Source organism: Mastigoproctus giganteus, chromosome 13, assembly GCF_048544385.1.
Source record: "Mastigoproctus giganteus isolate SK-2022 chromosome 13, ASM4854438v1, whole genome shotgun sequence".
NCBI classification, from domain to species: Eukaryota; Metazoa; Arthropoda; class Arachnida; order Uropygi; family Thelyphonidae; genus Mastigoproctus; species Mastigoproctus giganteus.
Genome location: NC_143587.1, coordinates 19,794,433 through 19,818,243, shown reverse-complemented (window position 1 = coordinate 19,818,243; position 23,811 = coordinate 19,794,433). Strand labels below are relative to the sequence as shown.

Here is a 23,811-nt window from a genome sequence, read left to right as displayed (position 1 = left end):
TAAAAGCCAACAAGTAAGATTCAGCTGCAGGAGAGCATTGTAAGGGTGTGGTACCACGAAATTGTTCAACCATATATGGAGAAGTTGACATTAACTCTAGAAGTTAATTAACTCTAGTATATCTAGAAGTTAATTTAAAATTAAAATTTCATACTGTATTTGGTCTTTTTGAATTCAAACTTTCATTCATTTTTCCTTTAACTAGATTTAATTGGCATTATTTTAGCTTTTTAACTCTATTTTATACTTATATATTTATTTTTATTTATTTTATTTTATTTTATTCCTTCCTTTTGGTCTCTGTCGGGTTGGCTATGATGTATACGTTTCGCACGTAAACATCATAACAGAGACCCTGCTTATTGTGGGCTCTTACATCTTTGGCTGCCAACCCTCTGAAGAAGTAGTTAAAGCCCTAGGATCCACTACTTTAGGTACCATCGTTATTATCATTATTATTTTTATGTTAATCTAACTTAATTTCAGGTTATCTACTTTTACCTTACTGGCATTCTCAATTTTTTTCCATTGTAATTACAATTGACAGGTCAGCACCCTTACCCAATACACTGAAAATTAACATTTGTCCATATTTTATTCTGGTTGCTGGGTATTTTTACTAGTAGTACTCCGGATCCATAACCCAGTTTAATTATTTAATACTTTTTCTTGCTTGCTTAGTCATTCAGTAATGTGATTAAATCCTATTATTTTTATCAGTATTATATATATATATATATATATATATATCACTTTATAGTTCAGTATTTGCTTGAGCATTTTGAAATTTATTTTATAGGAAAAAAGTGCAATAAACACAAGATGGTAAATGCTACCTCAATTTATCGGTGCTATTCCTGTGAATTGGATACCTGTGATGATTTAACCATATGTGGCAATGCCTTAATGGTATGTCTTAACTTTTTCATATTTATTATCCTTAGTAAAACAAAATCTTGATTACCGCCTGAAACCACAATTGTAAATTGTCTTATTCAGTCAGTATTTAAAGTAGAGGAGTAGTAAGGAACTTTTATTCTACAGTTTTACTGATTTATTAAGACATTCTCTGTAAATACAGTGATAACATATCACAATTTATGTCTTAATGTCATAGAATGGAAGAAGTGGATTTAACTTGCATTTCAATCATCAATGTCAGCATGATTTAACAAATCATGCTGACACTGATAAGGAAAATGCAAAAGGAGTAAATTCCTATTAGCCTCATTGTGTCCTCTGAGATAGAAACATACCTTACTTTGAAATTTTGTTCACAAAAATATATTTTTTGTAAGCATATTAAAAAATCTGATGGAATCTAAGTGAAAAAATTTCTCACTAAGTGTGTGTGTGTGTCTGGGTGTTTATTGATGTAAACCAATGATGCAAGTTCAAGATTAGACAATACTGCCTGTCTGCCATTGACTGTGCAGTTTTTGGAAGCACTGCTAGACATCATTTTTTGGAATACTTTTTAGAGCTGTCATTATGCCTTTCACCTCGTCCACACTGCTGAAATGCCAATCCTTCAGCAAGATTTCATGATCCTGAAGAAGTGAAGGTCTAGTGGTGAGAATCCTGATGAGTATAGAGGGAAGGCGCAGTACCTTAGTATCTTCCAGGTACTTTGTTAACATTTAGACCTCAATGAGTTGATGCATTGTCATACAGAGGCAACAATTCTTGTCACTCCACATCTGCCACTATTTATCGTAAATGGCCTGTAGGGACAACACAGAATCTCTTTGTATGGTGTCCTGTAACACTAAACTCTTCTGGTATGAATTCATAATTAACAATTCCTTTAGCACCATAGAAACCTTCTAGAATGATTTTACTCTTGCTCTTGTCCTGGAAAAACCTTTTGAGGCGAGGTGAGAACTTGTTATTCCAAAGTGAAGACAAGTGCTTACTCTAGTGAGATCATATAAAAACACCCAGCTCTCATCTCCACACAGTCCTCAATGGCAGTTTAGTTGTCATAATACATCACTCTCTGCCATTCATTTTTAGAGGCATTCCCATTAATGACTAGAGGAATTTCTAAATTCCTCTTCAATTGAAGCTGCAGATACCTGATCTTTGGTGGAGGGAGTAGGGTTCCCCAAATTACGGGCACTCCCCAGCTTACGTAATACTCAACTTATGGAAATTCGACTTTACGTAAGTTTTTGCCGGCCAGTGCAAACTTAAAAAAATCATTGAAACATATTTTGCAACCTGTAGGAATAAATGAAGGTATCGTGAAAATATCGTAATGTGAACCCAATAACACATTATTTTTTTTTGGTAATTCGTTCCAAGACCTCAAGTCGAAATTTTCGATATATAACTCAGCTATTTATCTCTCTAAAAGGTCATTTTTATAACAGAAATTGCACTACACTTTCATTGTTCCGTTATAAGAATCAATTTTGAATGCCTTTGTGATATTTTTCTAAAATACATTTTTGGAAGTCACTACCATAAAACAATAAAAACAATTTGTACTTTCCGGTTTATTGGGCTTTTCTGTTAGCGCAATCTGTTATAAATGGGTAGTAAACTCGATCTTATTGCATTTGCGATAATACCGATAACTGGAATTCTGTGGGTTTTTACGTTACGGTATTATGGTGAAATGAGTTCCTCTTCACTGAAATCTTCAATCACATAAAAAATAAATTTTCAGAATCTTCTATTCATTCCTATTTACTTATTATAATAGTCAAGGGAAAGGGACACGGAAAGTGCAAGTGCTAGGAAATGAAACAAAATTGATTTAGAAATGAAGATGGTTAATTAAGAAGTACGAAGCAGGACAAAGTTTGTTATTTAATGCACAGGAATTAGGTCTCGCTGCTTCAACAGTGAATACTATTTTAAGTGACAGTGCACTTATAAAAGAACATGTTAAAGGATCAAAGAATTTAGGATCAACAGTGATCACAAAACAGCTTTCAGGTGATATATCGAAGATGGAAAAGCTATTAATAATATGAATGGAAAATCAGATTCGGAAGCAAGTGCCCCTGAGTCCAATGGCCATTCAAACAAAAGCAAGAAGTATTTATGAAGATATTAAGGATAAGTATGGCGAACCCCAAGCCAAGTTTGTGGCAAGCAGCGGGTGGCTTAATAGATTCAAGCATCGCGCTGGTTTCCAAAACATTAAAGTATCTGGTGAAGTCGCCAGTGCCAATGCATATAACATATGCATATTTTATATATAGGGGTCCACAAAGTTTTTCTGATTTTTAAAGGGGTCCAGTAACATTTTTGGATTTTTGAAAGGGTCCATAGATCTCAGTAGTTTGGGAACCACTGAGCTGGAGAGTTCATTCTGGCAATGATGCTCGAAAGGTAAATTTTGCTGACATTATGCCTGTCTTCTCTCTCTTTTTTAATTTTTATAATTTTGAAATTTTTGTAATTTTGTACACTTTGTAATTTTTTCTGCACATGAGATAAAAAAATTGAATAAATAATTTTATTTACATGTTCATCGAACATTTATTTTTTGCTTCAATCGAATTCAGCATGCATAGTTACAAATGCTGCATAAGGATTTTGGGAAATTCCAACTTACGTAAAATTCGACTTACTTAAAGTTCCACAGAATGCAGCCTTATGTAAATCAGGGAGTGACTGTACTCTGTGTTGTATTGTCCACACAACCTGAAAATTGCCCCATGAATATGCATTTCCACAGAAAAACACATATGTAAATAGGAGACACAAACTATACTGCCATTAAAATAATAATTTCAATTTTTTATCTCCAAACACAATTCTGTTTAATTATGTGGTGTCAACATCAGCCTCAGCAGTGAGGTCACCATAGATTTCCGCCAATTCTGATTATTGTCAAGAAACAATACGCTCTGATTTTCCTGTTCAAGTCATCCTTGAGAATGGTATGGCATGACCCCATGGAGATGCAAACTATTCAGTTTCCCCGAACATGCTACCAATGGTCAGCATGTACACACTGTCACATTTCAATCTTATCAAGTGCTTGGGATGTAGTGCAGTAACCAGAGAATTTATCTTAGTTTTTCAGCAAATCTTTTTGTGCCATACAGTCATGCACACACCTCATTCGGCACATTTCTCTATACCCATCAAACCACCTGCAAAGTCTCAATGGTAATTTTAACCAGTTTGTATAAAAAAGTGGGTAAAATTGCATTAATAAGCTGCTCCACTCTCAAAAAATCTTGACTTCCTGAATAGAAAAATATCCAACCAACAAAAGAATCCAGCACATTGTCCTTCAACACCATCTAACTGACGATTCTTTTCTTTGCACCCGATGTAAGGAGTGTACTGATCTTGAATTATAACTTGTTGCATTATGAGAAGAATTTGAGTTAATGAAGAAACGGTTGCTTACCCTAGAAACAAATATAACTGGGTGCTCATCAGGGATTCAAGTATCTTATGACCTGCCAAGTGATGTACACCTGATTTAGATCCCAGAAAAGAATAGTCAAGTGCATACTACTCTGGTTGGCACCTCCATAGCCAGGTGGGCAGGAGCAGCAGTGCATAGTACACGCTTCTTGATTAGACCGGGGTTCAAGCCCATGACCACCAAATACGGAGGATGCGGAAAGGTTAGGGAATGACCACCACCGCATATCCCCTGAGTTACTAATGTTTGCTAATGTTGCTAATGTTCCTTAGTTGCTAATGCTCCTAAAAACCAAACAACAAACAAACTACTCTGGTTGAAAGCGATTCATGGACCCAGGTGGTCGAGATGCTGAGGCTTTTATGATTACTAATGACCTCACACAGATTGTTCGTTTGCCTACCAGAATACAAGACAATTCTAACCACACAGCCAACATGCTTGATCTTTTTCTCACAAACAACGCTTCTGAGTACACGGTTGAGGTGAATGTTCCTCTAGACACCTCAGATCACAACTTGGTGATGGTCCCTTTCTCTCATGGCCATTCTCAACCTCATGTTGTTTGGCGTTACAAGAATGCAAAATGGGATGATCTGCGAGATTTCTTTTCCTTCTGTCAGATTACTGTTTCAAATCTTCTGGTGTCAACGTTTGCTCAGATCTTATCAGTGAAATCATTCTTGTAGGGATGAAATCTTTTATTCCACACTCCATCTTAAAATCTAAACCTTTATTTAAATTTGATATCCCATTAAACGTGCTAAGGCTGCTCAAGAGATGTTGCATATCAAAATTGACTTGTATCCAAATCTCCAGCTTCGTTTCCTGCCTACACCAAACTCACAACAATTGTGAAGCAGTTATTAATCAGTCCAAACTAGATTTCGAGCAGGCTAAAAGTAGAAAACTTGCTTCTTGTCCAAATGGTAGTCACGCATTCTGGTCTCTTGCCAAAGCTATTGGCCACAACTTTTTTCCCATCTCTATTCTCACCTCTGTCAAAACCAGATGATTCTATTGTCACTTCGGCAGAGATAAAGCTGACTTGCTAATGCCCTACTTTTCTTCCAACTCGTGTATTGATGATCTCAGTAAACCACCTCCTACCATTCCCAAAGGTGTTTTTCCTTCTGCTTGGAAATTTGCTCATATCCAACCAGTTCCTAAAAAGGGTTACAAATCCCTCCCATCCAATTATCATCCCATTGCACTTCTACTCTTTTTTTCTACTTCTAAAGGAAATTTTTTCCCTATTTCTTTCTATTTCTAAAGCATTGGAGAAATCGATTAACCACCAACTCTTAAACTACCTAGAAACCTTCCATCTGATCAGTAATTGCCAGTGTAGATTCTGTCAGTGTCAATCCACTGGTGATATTCTGGCTTATGTTACCCATCTGTGGACAAATTCAATGGAAAAGTTTGATGAGACTTGACAATTCAAAGACTTTGGATTGTATTTGGCATAAAGATCTTCTAAATAAGCTTCCATCTTATGGTTTCAAACTGTTATTTGTAATTGGATGTCTGGTTTTCTCTCTGACTGTTCACTGCAGGTGATAGTAGATGGACTCTCTGTGTTCTAACCTTTCCACTGATTCTGGTGTCCTCCAAGGTTTGGTTCTTTCTCCCATTCTTTTCCTGTTATATATTAATAATTCCATTGACCGGAAATCCTATCCATAGTTTTGCCGATGATGAAACCTTGCCCTGCACAAACAGCTTCAACTTCTTGAATATCCATTACCAATTCCTTAAATGCTGATCTCCAGGTAATTTTCCAGTGGGGCAAAGATAACTTAATTGATTTCAATCCTTCTAAAACTCAGTCTTGTCTTATATATCGCAAAAAGGATTCTTCTGCTCCTATGCTTATCTTCGATGACACTCCACTCTGATTTCTAGGCAAGATCATATATCTTTGTATCCTGACTTCTAATCTCTCTTGGCATAAGGCACTGCATCTAAAAAACTGGATTTTCTCTTTCGCTCTTGGCATTTCTTTTCTTCCAAACAGCTGTTCACTCTGTACAAATCGCAAATCTGCCTATCATGGAATATCGTTCCCACCTCTGGGGCAGTGCCCCCCCAAACCTCTCTCAGGATTCTAGAATCCATTTAGAAGAGGGCAGTTAGGTTAATAAATGGCTCATTTCTAACAGAGTCTCTTCACTCTCTGTCTCATAGACATTTTGTTTCTGCCGCAATGCTTTTATATAGATACTTCCACGGACACTGTTCTTCAGAATTGGCTTCTATAATTTCCGCTTTCTCTTCCAAAACAGTCCAAACACATGCTGCAACCAGTCAACATCCTTTTACTGTCCAACTTCAAACTTACAGAACCAACTTTTCTTTTTCCTCATTTATTCATTCAACTTCCATTTTCTGGAAATAAAAAACGAAAGTTGAACGAACACGTATTTCCTGAAAATGACAATTTGCAGAAATTCAAGTCTAATGTCAACAAGTATCTTCTTTCATCTTCTCAACCTTCAGCCAATGCACAGTACTAAGTACTATAGGTTTTAATACCTCTCGAGTTTGGGGTTTCCATAAAAGAAAGAAAAATCCGTGTTGTTTATTTTAGAAACAACCCTTGTAATCATAGTGACCATGGCTAAACAGTAATTTTCAATTTATGAACCTTTGATGTTATCAAGAAGAATTTTTGATTCTACCAAATTGATTTACAAATTCAGAGTATGAACTTTTACTCAGCTTTATTAACTTAGTAACATCTTTCCTTTCAAAGATAAAATGGATGAAACTGAAACAATATTTAATGTATTACAGTAGTGTTTATTTTTTGTTTTGAAATTATTGTTGCTAGTGTGGCATTTTATTTATTTTCTTGTTAAACTAGTATTGAAAATGCTAGGTATTTTTCCTGATATTTTTTGTACATCATTATTACTACCTGGAAAGTTAAGTAATTTAAAGTAAATGAATAAACTACAAATCATCAAATCTGATAACTTCCCAGATTTCAAAATTTATCAACAACAGTCACACATTTTCTATTATTGCAAAAGTGCAATGTATTTGTTTTTATTGTAATGTACATACTGTATTGTATACATAAAATAAGTGTAATACATATTTTAAATAAAGAATGCATCAGAATTCATGAATGAATAATAACAATGATGAGAAAAATTTTTGGTGCACATCTTCCATTTCTGTCTTTACAGCTATGCAGGGACAGTCCCAGGTAGTAGCTATAGTGGCCTCCCTTACAATCAAAATAATGTATATATTTTTACTGCTACAGGATAATTGAAGCTTAATAATTCCTGAGAACCTGCTTTAGCCCCTCCCTTTGAAAAAAAATCCTAGGACCATCACTGCATCTATGGGGAAAATTACTCCAGTTTGAGTTTCTTCTCAGGAATGTGTGTTCATAAGTAGGGAGATTACTCTACAAAGATTATTCACAGAACAGATTAGTGATAAACAGTTTGCAAAAAATCTACAAAAATACACAAATGCAATATTCACTCATTCTACACTAAATTTATTCTTAATAAGTATCTCCTGCATATGTTTTTATATGTGTTTTATTGTATGTTATTTATATGAATAATTCAGAATGGTTTTTATATTAATATTTATTTAATTTGATTAGTGCTATAGTTATAGCATCATTGATGCCTATGGTCTTCGGAGCCTTCAGAAAGGATGTGTCCTTCAACAGGACTGGATTCATATGCTGTGTAGTACTCGTCATCATAGTGGTAGGCATCCACATTCAGGTCAGTACAGTAGCCACTGCTGTAAAGGCAATTTATGCAACAATGGGACTTTTCCGACACTGGCACCAAGCCCATATTTCAGTAAGTATGAGAATTGAGGCATATTTTATTATTTTCCATGATAATGTCTTCTTTATTAAAATAATTAAGCTGATTAACATGATGAAATAATAAGTCTTGGCAAATAAGCCTGTTATGTATAATCTATAAACTGTAGCATTAGTTTGCCTATTTTAACTTCACAAACAAGACTTTTTATTCCATACTTTGTGTATCTACTTGCAAAATGTTCTGTTTATTAATTCTGCATATTATATCATTATATACTGTACTATAAAAAGCAAGGTACGTGATTTACAGATCAGATTTTAATGTTGTCTGGGGTATCCTTTAGCCTAAATGAAAACTTTCCACCAATTCATGACATGTTGTTGATGACGATGATATTTCTGTGTTCCTCCAGCAGAACAATTTTAATTGGAAAAATTATCTTGGGTTCAGATCAGGATTCTAAGCAGGCCAGTGCACTGCTTAGAATCCTGATCTGAATTTCACATTGCTTTGTCACATTGCTGTCCCCAAACTAAGTCATATGTAGACTTATGATAGAGGAGTGGCATTGTTTTGTTGAAAGATATAAGGTCTTATACCATAAAATTACATGTTTTTGAAGAACAGCATTATTGAAGATGTCGCAGTAGCACTCCTCCTTCTATAAGGCACTGCCCTCCAAAAACTGTTGGCCCAACACTATACAAGGAAATGGTCCAAATCATCCAACTCCCACCACTGCACTTCGCAGTTGGGATGGTTCATTTTTATAATATTCTCCCTTAGGCTTTGTTAAAATGAAATGTTCATATTCATAGTTGTAGTTTCTTACATAACTACAAAATTTTTTATAATTTCAATTAAATTTTATCTAAACTATAATTGCCCTTTTTTAGAGGTCAGGAGCAAATATAATAAATATTCTTGTCAATACCAACCAGACAGAAAATATATCAAAATTTTTTAAAATAATAAAATAGTCTTCCCATATAGAAAAAGAATAACAGGAAAAGATATTATATCTTTTCTTATTTTCAAAAGATTTTATTCTAATTTTATAAAACAAAAATAAATCTGCAGCCATTGTCAATCCACTGCAGGATGGATGCTTCCTCAACAATTCATGTTTGAGGGAATGGACCGTAATATGCCATGCTGGTCCAGTGCGGGTTGGCAGACTGACAGTATTTAGCAGTCAGAGACTTGAACCCTCGTCTATTCAAAAAATGTGTGCTATTGCACTCCCACTCCTAACCACTCAGCTACAGAGGCCGTTATTCTAATTTTATCTATAGAGCATAGCATGAGTGAAGTGGGGGAGGTGATTCAGATGTAAGTTACAGTCTTCTGCTTACTGACTGAAGTATATGTGGAGCAGTTTCTAGCTAATAGTGATGAATATTTATGTTCTTACTGTAGAATTTGCATTGATTTTAAGTCAAAACTTGGTAAACCAGGCACCATTGCTAACTACATGTGACATTCATTGTGTTTTCAAATGAAGCTTTTGAGCAACAGCTCTGCTGCAAACAACTTATGCTGTGCAGCACTCTACAGAAAGTGATGAAAGCAAACCAGATGATATCCATGTTGTCTGTTATCACTTGATTTGCTTTCACCACTCTTTTCTACGTATCACCAATTCCTATTCATCAATTTTTTGCCCTACTTTGACTATTTGTACACACATGTATCATCCTTGTTCTTCCATCTTTTCCCTACATCAGCTGCAGTTGACTGTGCCAAGTTTAAACACACAACTTTCACACAAAATATAAATTTTCTAATATGGCATCCAGTGATTAAGCCTCTCTCTGAAATTTGATGTCATTACTGATAGTATGGCAGTTTTGCTATGCATTTGGAGAAGTCTGCTACTACTTTGACACTTTTAAACTTGTTTCTGCTTTGCATACATTTCATTCACACTGTTTACTATACTGGAAGGGGTATTTGTATATTTTTGATAGGATTGTGTGTGTTAGTTATACAAATTTTTAAAAGTAATTATTTTTTGTAATTTACAGCAACTAACGAAGCTCCAGACCAATCAGAGTATATCATTCACTTAATGTTGTCTGTACTGTGTCCCATTGTTGCCCTCTGTATTCTTTTTTCTATTATCATATGGATAATGAGGAAGATGCATAAACGGAGAATGGCATCTTTATTAGATCCAGACACCGAAAACTTTTACAGAGATGAATTGAGGTCTACTTTAACGAGTGATAATACATTAAAGGTATTATATATGTTTTTTTTCTTACATTATGATTCATTGGAATACCCTTATTTTTAAACAGCAACTTTCATCTTAAAAATGAGCAAAAATTTATTTTTGCTTTCATTTATTTATGCCTTTATTTTTCTTAGTTGTGTATTGAGCATAAAAGGTATAAAATTCCTAATACAAAGTTCAATAGACTTAAATTTTTAGGCTGTAATACCAAGGTTTGTAATAATGAGGTCTACCAAAAATATCAAAACCCAGCCATTTTCTTTGGTATGATATATTAACTTAAACTTTTTCCAACAGCAATGAGAAGAATGCTATTGAATTTTTAGATTTCTTTCATTTGTAACCAAAACCCATGAGAAAAGAAACAACATAACTGTAGTGAAAATATATAATTAATATTGCCTAAACTAGCAAAAGCAGAATCACAGTATTAATATTAAAGGAAACATAAAAACCATTTAACTCTAATAAATTAATATAATTTAAAGAAATTCCATTTTCATGCATATTTTATATCTTACATGCATTCTTAACTAGCATGGATATTATCAAATGGAACAATTTTTTTATTATCAATACTATTACAAGTTGTTGACATTCTTTAACATGTTCAATTCAATTTGAGGATTTTTTCACAAGTTGTGTGTGTGTGGTTTTACCTTTCACCACTGGTAACAAAAACCTCATCATTTTGCTTATTGGTCAGCAGCTCTTCTTGGCTTACTGTAGAAAGAATCGTTGTCTTCATTCATGTTAATTATTTCAATAGTGAGTTTTCTGCAGATGGGCAGGGTGCCCTATAGTGAATTTTCAGTAGCAGCAGGCTCATAGAGCTGTGATTCTCAAGAGTTTTTTTTCTGGTGGCCGCCCAATTCATTTTTTATTAAGACTTATTTTACCAGTAACAATGATAGTTAGATGGAATTTACAGGTATTTAACATATAAATAATTATAAAAACGAACTAATAATAGGAAGTTATGTAATTTAAGATTCTATCCTGAGAAACGTATATATTTTTGAGTTTGGTAGAACAATATGTAAAATTGTAATTACTGTAATACTTTGCTATTAAGTTACAAATATAAAAACAAATTAAAAAATATCGGATGGGTGGTCAGACACCAACACCATTATGTGATATTTAAGTTTATAAATTTTCTTTTTTGTATGTAGCCAAATTATATGAAGAAATAATTATAGAATCTTTATTAATTACATGGGTTATATAGTAATAAACCTTGTTTTGGTTTTTTAAGCTTCTGGTAATCTAATGTATATTAATAATGATCTGTGAACATACAAAAAACAAGAATTTATTAAAATAAAATGGCAAACGCAAAAAAACCATGCAACAACGAAACATAATACTCCAAAACATATTAAAATAAAATAGTAAACACAACATAAAACAAATTAAAAAATTAACATAACAGTCCAAAACATATAATATGAAAAGCAAACCTGTTTTTAGTTTAATATAATAAACTATATTTATTTACTTTAATAATTTTTCAAAAGGAAATTCTTTTTCGGTTCTATCTTTAAATTTTTTTTTTTTATGAAAACCCCAGACATGAGAGGTATTAGAACCTATAGTACTTAGTACCATGCTTGGGTTGGAGGTTGAGAAGATGAAAGAAGATATTTGTTGACATTAGACTTGAACTTCTGTAGACGGTAATTTTCAGGAAATACATATAAAGGAAGGCTGTTCCAGAAAACAGCAGTTAAATGAATAAATGAGAAAGATGAAAAGTGGTTTTGTGAGTTTGAAGTTGGACAGTAAATGGATGTTGGCTGGTGGCAACACGTGTTCGGACTGTTTTGAAAGAGAGAGCGGGAATTATAGAAGCCAATTCAGAAGAACAGTGCTCATGGAAGTATCTGTAGAAGAGTCATGCAGCAGAAACAGTACATCTGTGAGACAGTGAGTGAAGAGACTCTGTTAGAGAGGCTCTCTTCTGAATGGAATCTAGAAACCTGAGATAGGTTTTGGGGGCACTGCCCCAGATGTGGGAACAATATTCCATGGTAGGGTGGATTTTCAATTTGTACAGAGTGAACAGCTGTTTGGAAGAAACGTAACGCCGAGAGCAAAAGAGAAAACCAAGTGTTTTTAGATGCAGAGGAAGCAATATTTGTAATGTGCTTATGTCAAAAGAGATTAGAAGTCAGAGTAATCCCCAAACGAGATATATCATTTTGCCTAGAAATCGGAGTGTCACCAAAGATAAGCATAGGGGCAGAAGAATCCTTTTTTGAGATATAAGACAAGACTAAGTTTTAGAAGGATTGAAATCAACTAAGTTGTCTTTGCCCCACTGGAGAATTACCTGGAGATTGGCATTTAAGGAATTGGTAGCGGATATTTGAGTAGTTGAATCTGATTGAGCAGGGCAAGGTTTCTCAAAATGGAAAGTGGAATGCAATGTGCTATCATCGGCAAAACTATGGATAGGATTTCCAGTCAATGGAAGAAGGTCATTAATATACAAGAGGAAAAGAATGGGGGAAAGAACTGAACCTTAGGGGAAACCGCCATTAGTGGAGAAGTTAGAAGACATAGAGCCATCTACCATCACCCTCAGTGAGCGATCAGAGAGAAAACTGGATAACCAATTACAAAAAACATTTGACAAAGCATAAGATGGATCTAACATGATCAAAAGCCTTTGGGATGTCAAGAGCAACTGCTTCTGTTTCACCGAACTTTTCCATTGAATTTGTCCATAAATAGGTAACATAAGCCAAAATATCATCAGTGGATCGACACTGACGGAATCCATACTGGCGATCGTTGATCAGATGGAAAGTTTCTAGGTAGTTTAAGAGTTGGTGGTTAATTGATTTCTCCATTACTTTAGAAAGAGTAGAAGTAATTGCAATGGGATGATAATTGGATGCAAGGGATTTGTCACCCTTTTTAGGAACTGGCTTGATATGAGCAAATTTCAAAGCAGAAGGAAAAACACCATTGGAATAAGAAAGTGAAAAAAGGCGGCAAAGAACAAGAGTAAGTTCAGGAGCACAGGTTTTGAGAACAAGTGGAGAAATACCATCAGGAACTGGAGCTTTCTTAGCATCAAGATTCGTCAAAATCCTTCTGACACCCTTTGGATGGAAGACCACAGGAGGCATTGAATGTAGTGTGTTGGTAATGGTGGGAGGTGTTTTAACAAGATCATTAATACATGGGTTGGAAGAAAAATGGGATGCTAGCAGGTCAGCTTTATCCTTGGCCGAAGTGACAACAGAACCATCTGGTTTTGACAGAGATGGGCAAAAGTTGCAGCCAATAGCTTTGGCAAGAGACCAGAATGCTAGGCTACCATTAGGGCAAGAAGCAAATTTTCTACTCTTAGCCTGTTCAAAATATAGTTTGGACTGATTAATAACTGCTTTACAATTGTTGCAAGCTTTGGTGTAGGCAGAAAATGAAACTGAAGAATTGGAAACAAGCCAATTATGATATGCAACGTTCTTCTCTTGAACAGCCTTAGCACATTTATTGGAAAACCAAGGTCTAAACCTTGGTTTTCCAATAAATTAGATAAAGGACGAGATTTTAAAGTGGAGTTTGGATTAAAGGATTCCATTCCTACAAGAATAATTTCACTGACATGATCTGAGCCAACGTTGATGTCAGAAGTTTTGAAACAATAATCTGACCAAGGAAAAGAAGAAAAGAAACCTTGCAGGTCATCCCATTTTGCATTCTTGTAATGCCCAACAATAGGAGGTTGGGAATAGCCATGAGATAAAGGCTCCATTGGAAAAGAGACAATCACCAGGTTGTGATCTGAGGTGCCTAAAGATCACTCACTTCTACCGTGTACCTAGACGGGTTGTTTGTGAGAAAATGATCAAGCATGTTGGCTGTATGGTTAGGAATGTCCAGTATTCTTGTAGGTTAATGAACAATCTGTGCAAGGTCATTAGTAATTGCAAATTTCTCAGCATCTCGACCAGCTGGGTCGGTGTGACTAGAAAACGGAAGCCAGCTGGAGTTGTGAACAATAAAATCACAAAGGAAAATTACCTCATTGTTAGGAAAGTTGGACTGGAGAAAGTCAAGTTGCAAAGAGAGGAAGCCAAAGAGCTCCAAGTGATTAGTAGAGTTGGGAGAATGGTAGAGACAACAGATGAATTTGACACAATGAGGTAGAGAGATTTTGAGCCATAGAAGATCGAAAAGAGGAGATTCCAAATTACCAAGTCTCTGACAGGGAATATCGGAACGAACATATGCACAAGTACCACCTTTGAGGCAAAAGGAATCATACAGCGAATAATTTGGGCAACTGAGATAAGCAGTAGTTGAATCAACTGATAACTGAGATTCTGTCAGAAAAATTACATGGGATTTGGCAGACTGCAAGTGGAAATGGACATCATTGAGATTAGAATTGAGACCATGTATATTTGTGAAATGAACTCGGAAATGTTTGGGAGGTTTAGATCTTTTTGCAGATAAGCTTACTCTATTAGTTTGACAATTCGTGGTGTATTCAATAGTAAGAAAAAGTGGGAGGGGGGGACATGCTGTATGAAGTAATGAAATTTTTGAATATTGCATATGGTTCTTGAGGTTGTCACAGACATCTCAGATATGCCAGACAAGCTGTACTTGCTACCTGGTAGTCTAAAACACTGATAGAACTGATATTTGGGTGACACTCAAGTCAAGTGGATCCAATTTCGGCGAAGTTCAGACGGTCTGTGACAGCCAAATCCTCTGCTTGCACCTTCACGATTCTGGGACTGTTAGTAATCCTAGGTACAACCTCCATGCACAAGCACATGGTGGATGACTACCCAGGTGTGGTCCAAGGTAAGCAAGGGTCGAGGTGTGGCACCCTCACCACATGGAGGAATGCCGTCTCTCTATGTTACCAGGCAGTACTAGGTGGTACATGACTATTATCAACCGGTGCAATACCACCACTTTGCTTATTGGAGGCTTGAAGTGGTGGAACCCATGTTTAGTCTCCAGAGTTAAGTTCCAGTCAACCCTTCCCCATCTTTTCCATCATGCAGTATGATTGATGACTTTTTCGGTTATGATGAACATTGTGGCGAGATCCAATTTTCCTTACATTTCGAGGGTAAAGCTCTAAAACGGTGTTCACAGGCCGGCCGCTAGATAGTACACCGGACTGAACCTATTGGTAACTCTCTGGGAGGCTTCTGGATCAGCTAGTGTATATCTTGTTACCTCCACTCTACCAGATAGTGACTGGAGGGAGTCTGAGTAGTGTGTATGCGGGGAGCATTGTCGAGACCACATTATGTCAAGGATCTGGGTATATTCTTATCATGTGTACACCACATCCAAAAATTTCATTACTTCACACAGCATGTCCCACTCACTTTTTCTTACTATTGAATACAACACGAATTGTCACACTAATAGAGTAAGCTTATCTGTGAAAAGATCTAAACCTCCCAAACACTTCCTAATTCATTTCACAAATATACGTGGTCTCAATTCTAATCTCAACGATGTTCATTTCCACTTGCAGTCAGCCAAACCCCATGTACTTTTCTGTCAGAATCTCAGTTATCAGTTTATTCAACCACTGCTTATCTCAGTTGCCCAAATTATTCGCTGTATGATTCCTTTCACCTCAAAGATGGTACTCGTGCATATGTCCATTCTGATATTCTCTGTCAGAGACAATTTGTAATCTCCTCGATCACCAGTACGGATTCTGTCAGTGTCGATCCACTGGTGATATTCTGGCTTATGTTACCCATTTATGGACTAATTAAATGGAAAAGTTCGATGAAACATAAGCAGTTGCTCTTGACATCTCAAAGGCTTTCGATCGTGTTTGGCATAAAGGTCTTCTAAACAAGCTTCCATCTTTTTTTTTTTTATGTGAACCCCAAACTCGAGAGGTATTAGAACCTATAGTACTTAGTACCGAGCTTGGGTTACGGTTTGCCAACTGTTTACAGTTGGCAAAGAAAAAAAAAAAAAATGTCCATTTGACTTCCTTCTGTTTCTTATCAGCAGCATGAGGATATTACTCTTAAGTAATATCCTCTGAATTATCCAGTTTTCTCTCTGATCGCTCACTGAGGGTGATGGTAGATGGCTCTCTGTCTTCTAACTTCTCCACTAATGCCGGTGTCCCCCCCCATGGTTCAGTTCTTTCCCCCACTCTTTTCCTCTCATATCTTCCATTGACTGGAAATTCTGTCCATAGTTTTGCCGATGATAGCACATTGCATTCCACTCTCAATTTTGTGAAACCTTGCCCTGCCCAATCACCTTCTTGAAAATCTGCTACCAATTCCTTAAATGCCGATCTCCAGGTAATTCTCCAGTGGGGCAAAGACAACTTAGTTGATGTCAATCCTTCTAAAACTCAGTCTTGTCTTATATCTCGCAAAAAGGATTCTTCTGCTGCTATGCTTATCTTTGGTGACACTCCAATTTGTAGGCAAAATGATATATCTCTTTTGGGGATTACCCTGACTTCTAATCTCTTTTAGCACAAGCACATTACAAATATTGCTTCCTCTGCATCTAAAAAACTTGGTTTTCTCTTTCGCTGTCGGTGTTACTTTTCTTCCAAACAGCTGTTCACTCTGTGCATATCGCAAATCCACCCTACTATGAAATGTTGTCCCCACATCTGGGGTGGTGCCTCCAAAACCTCTCTCAGGCTTCTTGATTCTGTTCAGAAGAGGGCAGTTAAGTTAATTAATGATTCATCTCTAACAGAGTCTCTCCACTTGCTGTCTCATAGACGTACTGTTTCTGGTGCATGCCTCTTCTACAGATATTTCCGTAGGCACTGTTCTTTTGAATTGGCTTCTATAATTCCCGCTCTCCCTTTCAAAACAGTCCGAACATGTGCCGCCCCCAGCAAACATCCATTTACCGTTGAACTTAAAACTCACAGAACCAACTTTTCATCTTCCTCGTTTATTCATTCAACTGCTATTTTCTGGAACAACCTGCCTTCATACTTATTTCCTGAAAATTACAGTCTACAGAAGTTCAAGTAGACTGTAATTACAGTTTATGCAAGGTATTAGTAACTGGCTGCTCTAAAATATAGAGAAATTATTGTGATACCTGTACTTGCATTCTGAACCGTCACACAAATCTTACCAAAGAGCATTACAAAAATTTACTTTCCCCCTACTTTATTGGTTCTGTCCACTCATCACTTGTTTGGAGAGGTCTAGGTTCTAGTTCTGTCATAGACTGTAGGTATTTCTAAAGTTTTCTTCAGTCAGGGCTGTAATTAGCTGATCTTGTGTGTGGAGGGGGGGGGGGTAGGGATTCCCCTGCTGAATTATCCAGGTTTTCAGTCTAAACAGCATGCAGACTGGCCTGTTAACACACACCCACATAGACATAATAACAAAGGTGCAGTGTACTGTAAGTAGCAACAACATTTGTCTTATTTCCAATGGTTTTGTCCTCTCTGGGCACTACTAATTGTGGAGGGAAGGGGACACCAGCCAGTTGCAATCTTGGCCCTTCCCCTATTTTAGTCTCTTCCTATGTGACTAGTACCTGTTCATTTTTCTCAGAAGATTCATGGTGCTTGTTTGGTTTGCTACAATTTAGATATGTTTAAACATATCAGGTGTGAAAATATAAAATAAGGAGACATCTACATATTCTTCTGACAACAGCAATAAGTCTAATGTCAACAAAATTAATAAGCACAACAGTTTTTTCAACTTCTGTCCAATGGAAATTAATTCACAAAAGAAAATTTGTTTTGTAATCTTTCTTCTCATATACTCAGTAAAGAAACTACAGATAGCAATTTGGTTCCAATATTCCAACAGAACCAAAATGCCATCAGGATCAAAATGCTAACAGGATAAATCAACGACAGTTACTTATAACATGTTATAGTGCCAACCAATCATTTTAGGTATGCTTTTATTATTAACACTAACAACATTTTTAGACAACCTCTATATTTAGGGAATTATAATGTGGGAACCAGTAGTGATTTCTGTCTGTAGTTGAAAAGGTCCTATAAATCACTATGTGCTTTACTAGCCACCTTTTTATACTATGTGATAAATTTCATATCTGATTGTATCATAACCCTCAATTATTTTTTGTCCTGAATCATTTTAACTCCTCTCCACCTAGTTTATAAGTGACTCCTGGATTTCTCTTTTCTAAGTGCAAAATTTTACATTTTGAAGCATTCAACTTCAGTTTTCATTTTTAAGACTATAGCTGCTGGAGTGGGTATACAGGACAACATGATTAGTGAACGGAACAAAGGGGTGCTCTTACCAAGAAAGGTTTCAGTTCTGCAAATTGCAGCATGTGGAGACTAGGCACTTGCAAGGTGATCTGATTGAGGTGTTTAATAATTCTTTGAATGGATTGAGCAAGCTCCATGCTGATAGGATTCTTCTTCCTGCTCAGACTACACACATTAGGGGGCATAAATTTATATTGAGGAAGGATAGTTGCAGAATAGATGTGTGGAAGTTTATACCTTTGGACAGCGGGTGGTTGATTGCCATAATAAACTCCTATATGATTATGGAATCTTATATGGAAGTAGGTCATCATTATCATCATTCTACTCTTCCGTTTGGCATGGGTTGAGTCTCTATTTAGATATCGTCCTCCATTGTTGTCGATCTTTTGAATCTTGCATCATTTGTGGATAGCTCTGAAAGCCTGTGTTTTCCTTTAGGCATTGGAGCCATTCTCTTTTGGGTCTTCCTGGTGGTCTCTTATCTCCAATTCTTCCTCTCAGTACTACATTAGGCAGCCTGTGTTGTTTCATCCAGTTCACATGTTCAAACCACTGAAGTTGTTTTTTGTAGATCTACTCTATTATTCTGTGTTCAAAATTTAGATCTCTCCTTACTTGTTCATTAGTTTTATGTTCTCTCCAATTTTTTTTATTGATTTTCCTTAGACATCTCATTTCATTTATTCATGGCATTTCAATGGCATTTATTCAAATGCCATTATTTTTTGCCTTTCTTTCTTATTTATTCTCCAATTCTTTGATTCATAAGTTGCTGTGGGTATGATGACAATTTCATATAGTTTAATTTTTAGACTATTTGAGATTTTATTGCTCCTCCATATGTTTTTGAGTTTGTTCATGTTTACCCATCCGATGTTCAGTCTGTGATTAATTTGGTCAGTATTATTTAGGTTTCCAGTTATTAGAGAGCCCAGGTATACAAATTTTTGTACTTGTTCTATTTGTTGATTTTGGATGTCTATGTTTGTCTTCTGTTTTTTTTTCCGATTTGCATTACTTTGATTTTATTTATATTAATATTAATTCCATAATTGTTGCTTGATTTATCGATGTTTGTTAATATTTCTTTTAATTGTTCTTTGGTTTCTGTTAAAATCACAATATCATCTGCATATTTTATTTTTTCCATTTATTATTGTGCTGCTTTTTTCTTCAATTGATTTCATTAGTTCTTCTAGGTAGAAGAACTAATGATATTAAATAGATAAAGATATGGAGATAAAGGGCATCCCTGCCTTACTCCTTTCTCTATTTCAAATTTCTCTGTTTTAAGGTTGTTGAATTTTACTATTGCTCTTGTATTTTTGTAATTGCTTCATTAAATTTTCTCTGTTTACAGAGTCAAATGCCTGCTTGAAATCGATGAAGCACAGATAAAGAGGTTTCTTCTTATTCCAATATTTTTCTGCAATGAGGTTTAGTGTGAATATTTGGTCTATTGTTGATCTGTCTTTTATAAATCCTGCTTGTTCTTCCTCTATTGTTTCTTCATATATTTTAAGTATCCTATTTTGTAAGATCCTTATAAATATTTTATATATATGATTTAAAAGAGTAATGGGTCTATAATTCTGACAATTTTCTTTACCTCCTTTTTTGTGTATAGGTACTATTATTCCACTTTTCTAGTCTTCTGGTATATCACCTGTAAATAAAATTAGATTAAACAATTGTGCAAAGTGTTTTAACATTGAATTGCCTCTGAATTTCCATAGTTCTGCTTGGATGCCATTATATCCAGTTCCTTGTCATTCTTCCTTTGGCTAATTGCTTTCTGAACTTCTTATTTTGTTACTGAGGGTGCTTCTTTTGTTATCGAGGGAAGTAGATAGCTTGAATAAATTCAAGGAAGAACTGAACAAACAGTTGGAGGGGGTAGGTGGGTGAAATGGGATGTGTTTTTTTTTTAATTTTTTATTTTTTGCTGATGCTGTATAAGCTTGCTTTCTTGCATCATTTGCCACTACTAATACTAATCTGCAACTTACAAGTCATTTTGAAGCAAAATAGCCTGATTCAGGTCATTAATCATATTTCCTACCTTGAAATTATCAACAAACTTTGACAACTTCTCCTGTATACCCATGTCAGTGTCATTAAGGAAGATCAGAAATGGAGGAACAGTGACAGGAGGACTTCAGTATTGATTTCTGAGAGATTTCACTTGCTGTACTGGTCCACGCTGAAGAATGGCCAGCTGAGTGGGTAAAGTGCCTGCTTGGAAACCCAAAGGTTGCGGGTTCGAATCCCACCTCGGGCTTGGATCAGAGTAGTGCAAAAAACCTTGGGAGGTGTATTATGGCCACAGAAGACGATGTGCCAAAAACTAACAAAGAAAAAAAAAAAAAAAAATGGCCATTTGACTTCCTTCTGTTTCTTATCAGCAGCATGAGGATATTACTCTTAAGTAATATCTTATCCTTGCACTTGAGGGAAATCGCCCCTTTAATTTTAATATTTTGATGAATAATGTATTAATACATGTACATTGTGATAAAAAATATTTTCACTTAGGTCATAATATTTTTCATTCAGTTTTTAATTTTACTTTAAAAAGGAAATTTTTGATGGAACCGTCACATCAGGAAGTGGTTCAGGTTTACCTTTGTTAATTCAAAGAACATTGGCAAGGCAGATTCATTTATTAGAATGTATAGGTAAGTTATTCAAGATATTTCCTTATTTTGTTTATGAATTTTAATATAAAATAGATAACTATTTCCAATGACTTTTATAAACATTATTGCCTCTCTTTTATGATGTTTTAGGAAAAGTAAAATTGCTACTTGACAGTAATTGACAAGTAATGGACAATTTCTTATTAAAATACTTAATGGTTAATTAGTTAACTAGATTTGCAGCTTGTGATAATCAGCCTGAATTTAAAATGTTTTATTGAATATTGATATTTAAAATGAAATTAATTTATTTTTATTGCATCACATTTTATTTTTTAACAAATGGCTGTTATTTTGGCTTGTTCAATTTGATGCAGTATTATTTTAAAAGAATGCACTATTATTATTATCTTATATATAACTAGAAATTTAAGATAAAAATTTTAAATTTCAAATTCTAAAGGAAATTAAAATAAAATCAGAAAAGGAAAATAAAAATTCAAAAATACACAGCTGAAAACTTACTATAATATAAAATTGCTCTTTGCTAATTGGCAGATGAAATATAAGAATTATTATGAATGATTTAAAATTTCAATATGGAAGCACTCTTTAGAATTATTTTATATGCATTGAACTGATTTAAATAAAAGAAAAAGATAAGACTTATTTAGCAATTTTTTTTAAATCCTTGACTCCATGGATAATCACAAAATGAGTTGTTAGGATTATCAAAATAATTATAAATCTTTTGCAGTTGCATTTTTGCTCAGTACCTGCGTGTGCGAGAGAGAGAGAGAGAGACCTGTGAAACCATTACAGACTTTTTCTTATGTATTTGAAAGTGCCCTAATTTGTAAACGTATTTTTTTCCCCCTTCCAATATATTTGGAGGAAAGAGGAATTTACACCATGGACAAATAAAAATGAAAAATTCTTTGTTTTGTAGATAATTAGTTAGTTGCTAGTTTAATTATCATGGTTCTATAATAATTAAAAATGTTAATCGAACTTGCGTGAATAGGCTTTGGACAGTTTTCTTTTTTTTTTTTTAATTTTAATAAAATTTTTAGATGAGTTACTTAAATAATTTTGATAATTTTTATCATTTATGGTCCCATAGGTAAAGGTCGATATGGAGAGGTATGGCGCGGTGTGTGGAAAGGAGAAAATGTTGCAGTCAAAATTTTCTTTTCACGAGATGAAGCATCTTGGGCAAGAGAAACAGAAATATATAGCACTGTACTTTTGCGCCATGAAAATATTTTAGGGTATGTTGGATCTGATGTAACTTCATACAATTCGTGCACTCAGTTGTGGTTGGTGACCCACTATCATGAACTTGGTTCCCTTTATGACTATCTAAATCGTATGACTCTCTCTACCAACCAGATGATGATGTTAATTCTTTCTTCTATATCTGGTATTGTTCATCTACATACAGAAATATTTGGAATGCAAGGAAAGCCAGCCATTGCCCATAGGGATATCAAGGTAATTAGCTGGTTCAGTTATTAACTTTTGCTAGGTACATTGCTTTGTAGATCTTTTATTTTTCCATATATTAAAGTGAATTGAAATGGTTATTTAATGAACGATGAATTAACAGTACTCATTAAATAACTACAGTCTATGAAAATAAGTTATAACTCTCTCTCTCTCTCTCTCTCTGATGTATGACAATAAAGTTCACAGATTGACTTGCCGCACAATAGCCTTAAATGGTGATGCACCATAAAACTCCTAATAACCAACCAACCCCAGATTGGTGCTTTTGCAATCATGTTTAGTGAGTTTGAAAATAAATGAAAGTGGCATGTTGTGGTTTAAACTTCTACCAACAGATGATGGTACAGAACTATTGTCCATTAGTCTAACAGGTTGGAAGTAACAACTAGTTTTATTAGTATTAGTAATGGCCACATATGGCAAGGAAGCTTATGGCTTCTACTGCACCAGCCAAAAAAAATAATAATAATAATAAATATTAAATAAATAAAATAATAATAATAAGAAGAAAATTTTTAAAAAATAAATAATTAATAAGAGAAAAAGAAATAGACAATCTATGCGTTTCCCTCCTCCAGTATTTAATTATCCAACTGACCTTTGAATTTTCCCAAACTGTCAGCCTCTATCACCCATGAAGATAACTTATTCCAGTTATTTATAACTCGCTGGCTAAAATAAAACTTCCTGCAATCCAGTCTAAACATTTCCCCCATAACTTGAAATTATGGCCCCTGGTTCTAGAATCATTTATAACCATGAAAATTTTATCCTCATTCATTTTACTTATGCCTCTCAGAGCCTACACCTCAATCAAGTCTCCTCTAAGGTGCCTAGTTTCCAAGCTCTGCAACCCATATATTCAGTCTTTCCTCATATGGACGCCCTTTTGCCAATTGCACCAGGCAAGTTACCTGTCTTTGGACCCTTTCAAGAAGCACAATGTCTTTTTTTAA

At 35.0% G+C, this 23,811-nt stretch overlaps 1 protein-coding gene across 5 annotated transcripts in view; it reads left to right on the top strand.

Moving 5' to 3' along the window:
• The window catches only part of LOC150075835 (activin receptor type-1-like), a 149,447-nt gene that overhangs the window by 103,398 nt on the left and 22,238 nt on the right, over nucleotides 1-23,811 (top strand). For all 5 annotated transcript variants that reach the window (XM_090387107.1, XM_090387104.1, XM_090387106.1 and 2 more), the window contains 5 exons: nucleotides 800-909; nucleotides 8,031-8,238; nucleotides 10,236-10,450; nucleotides 21,286-21,385; nucleotides 22,470-22,840. In XM_090387107.1, coding sequence (XP_090243233.1) covers nucleotides 823-909; nucleotides 8,031-8,238; nucleotides 10,236-10,450; nucleotides 21,286-21,385; nucleotides 22,470-22,840 — 981 coding nt within the window. In that variant the 5' untranslated portion in view covers nucleotides 800-822. The remainder of the gene's footprint in view (nucleotides 1-799; nucleotides 910-8,030; nucleotides 8,239-10,235; nucleotides 10,451-21,285; nucleotides 21,386-22,469; nucleotides 22,841-23,811) is intronic.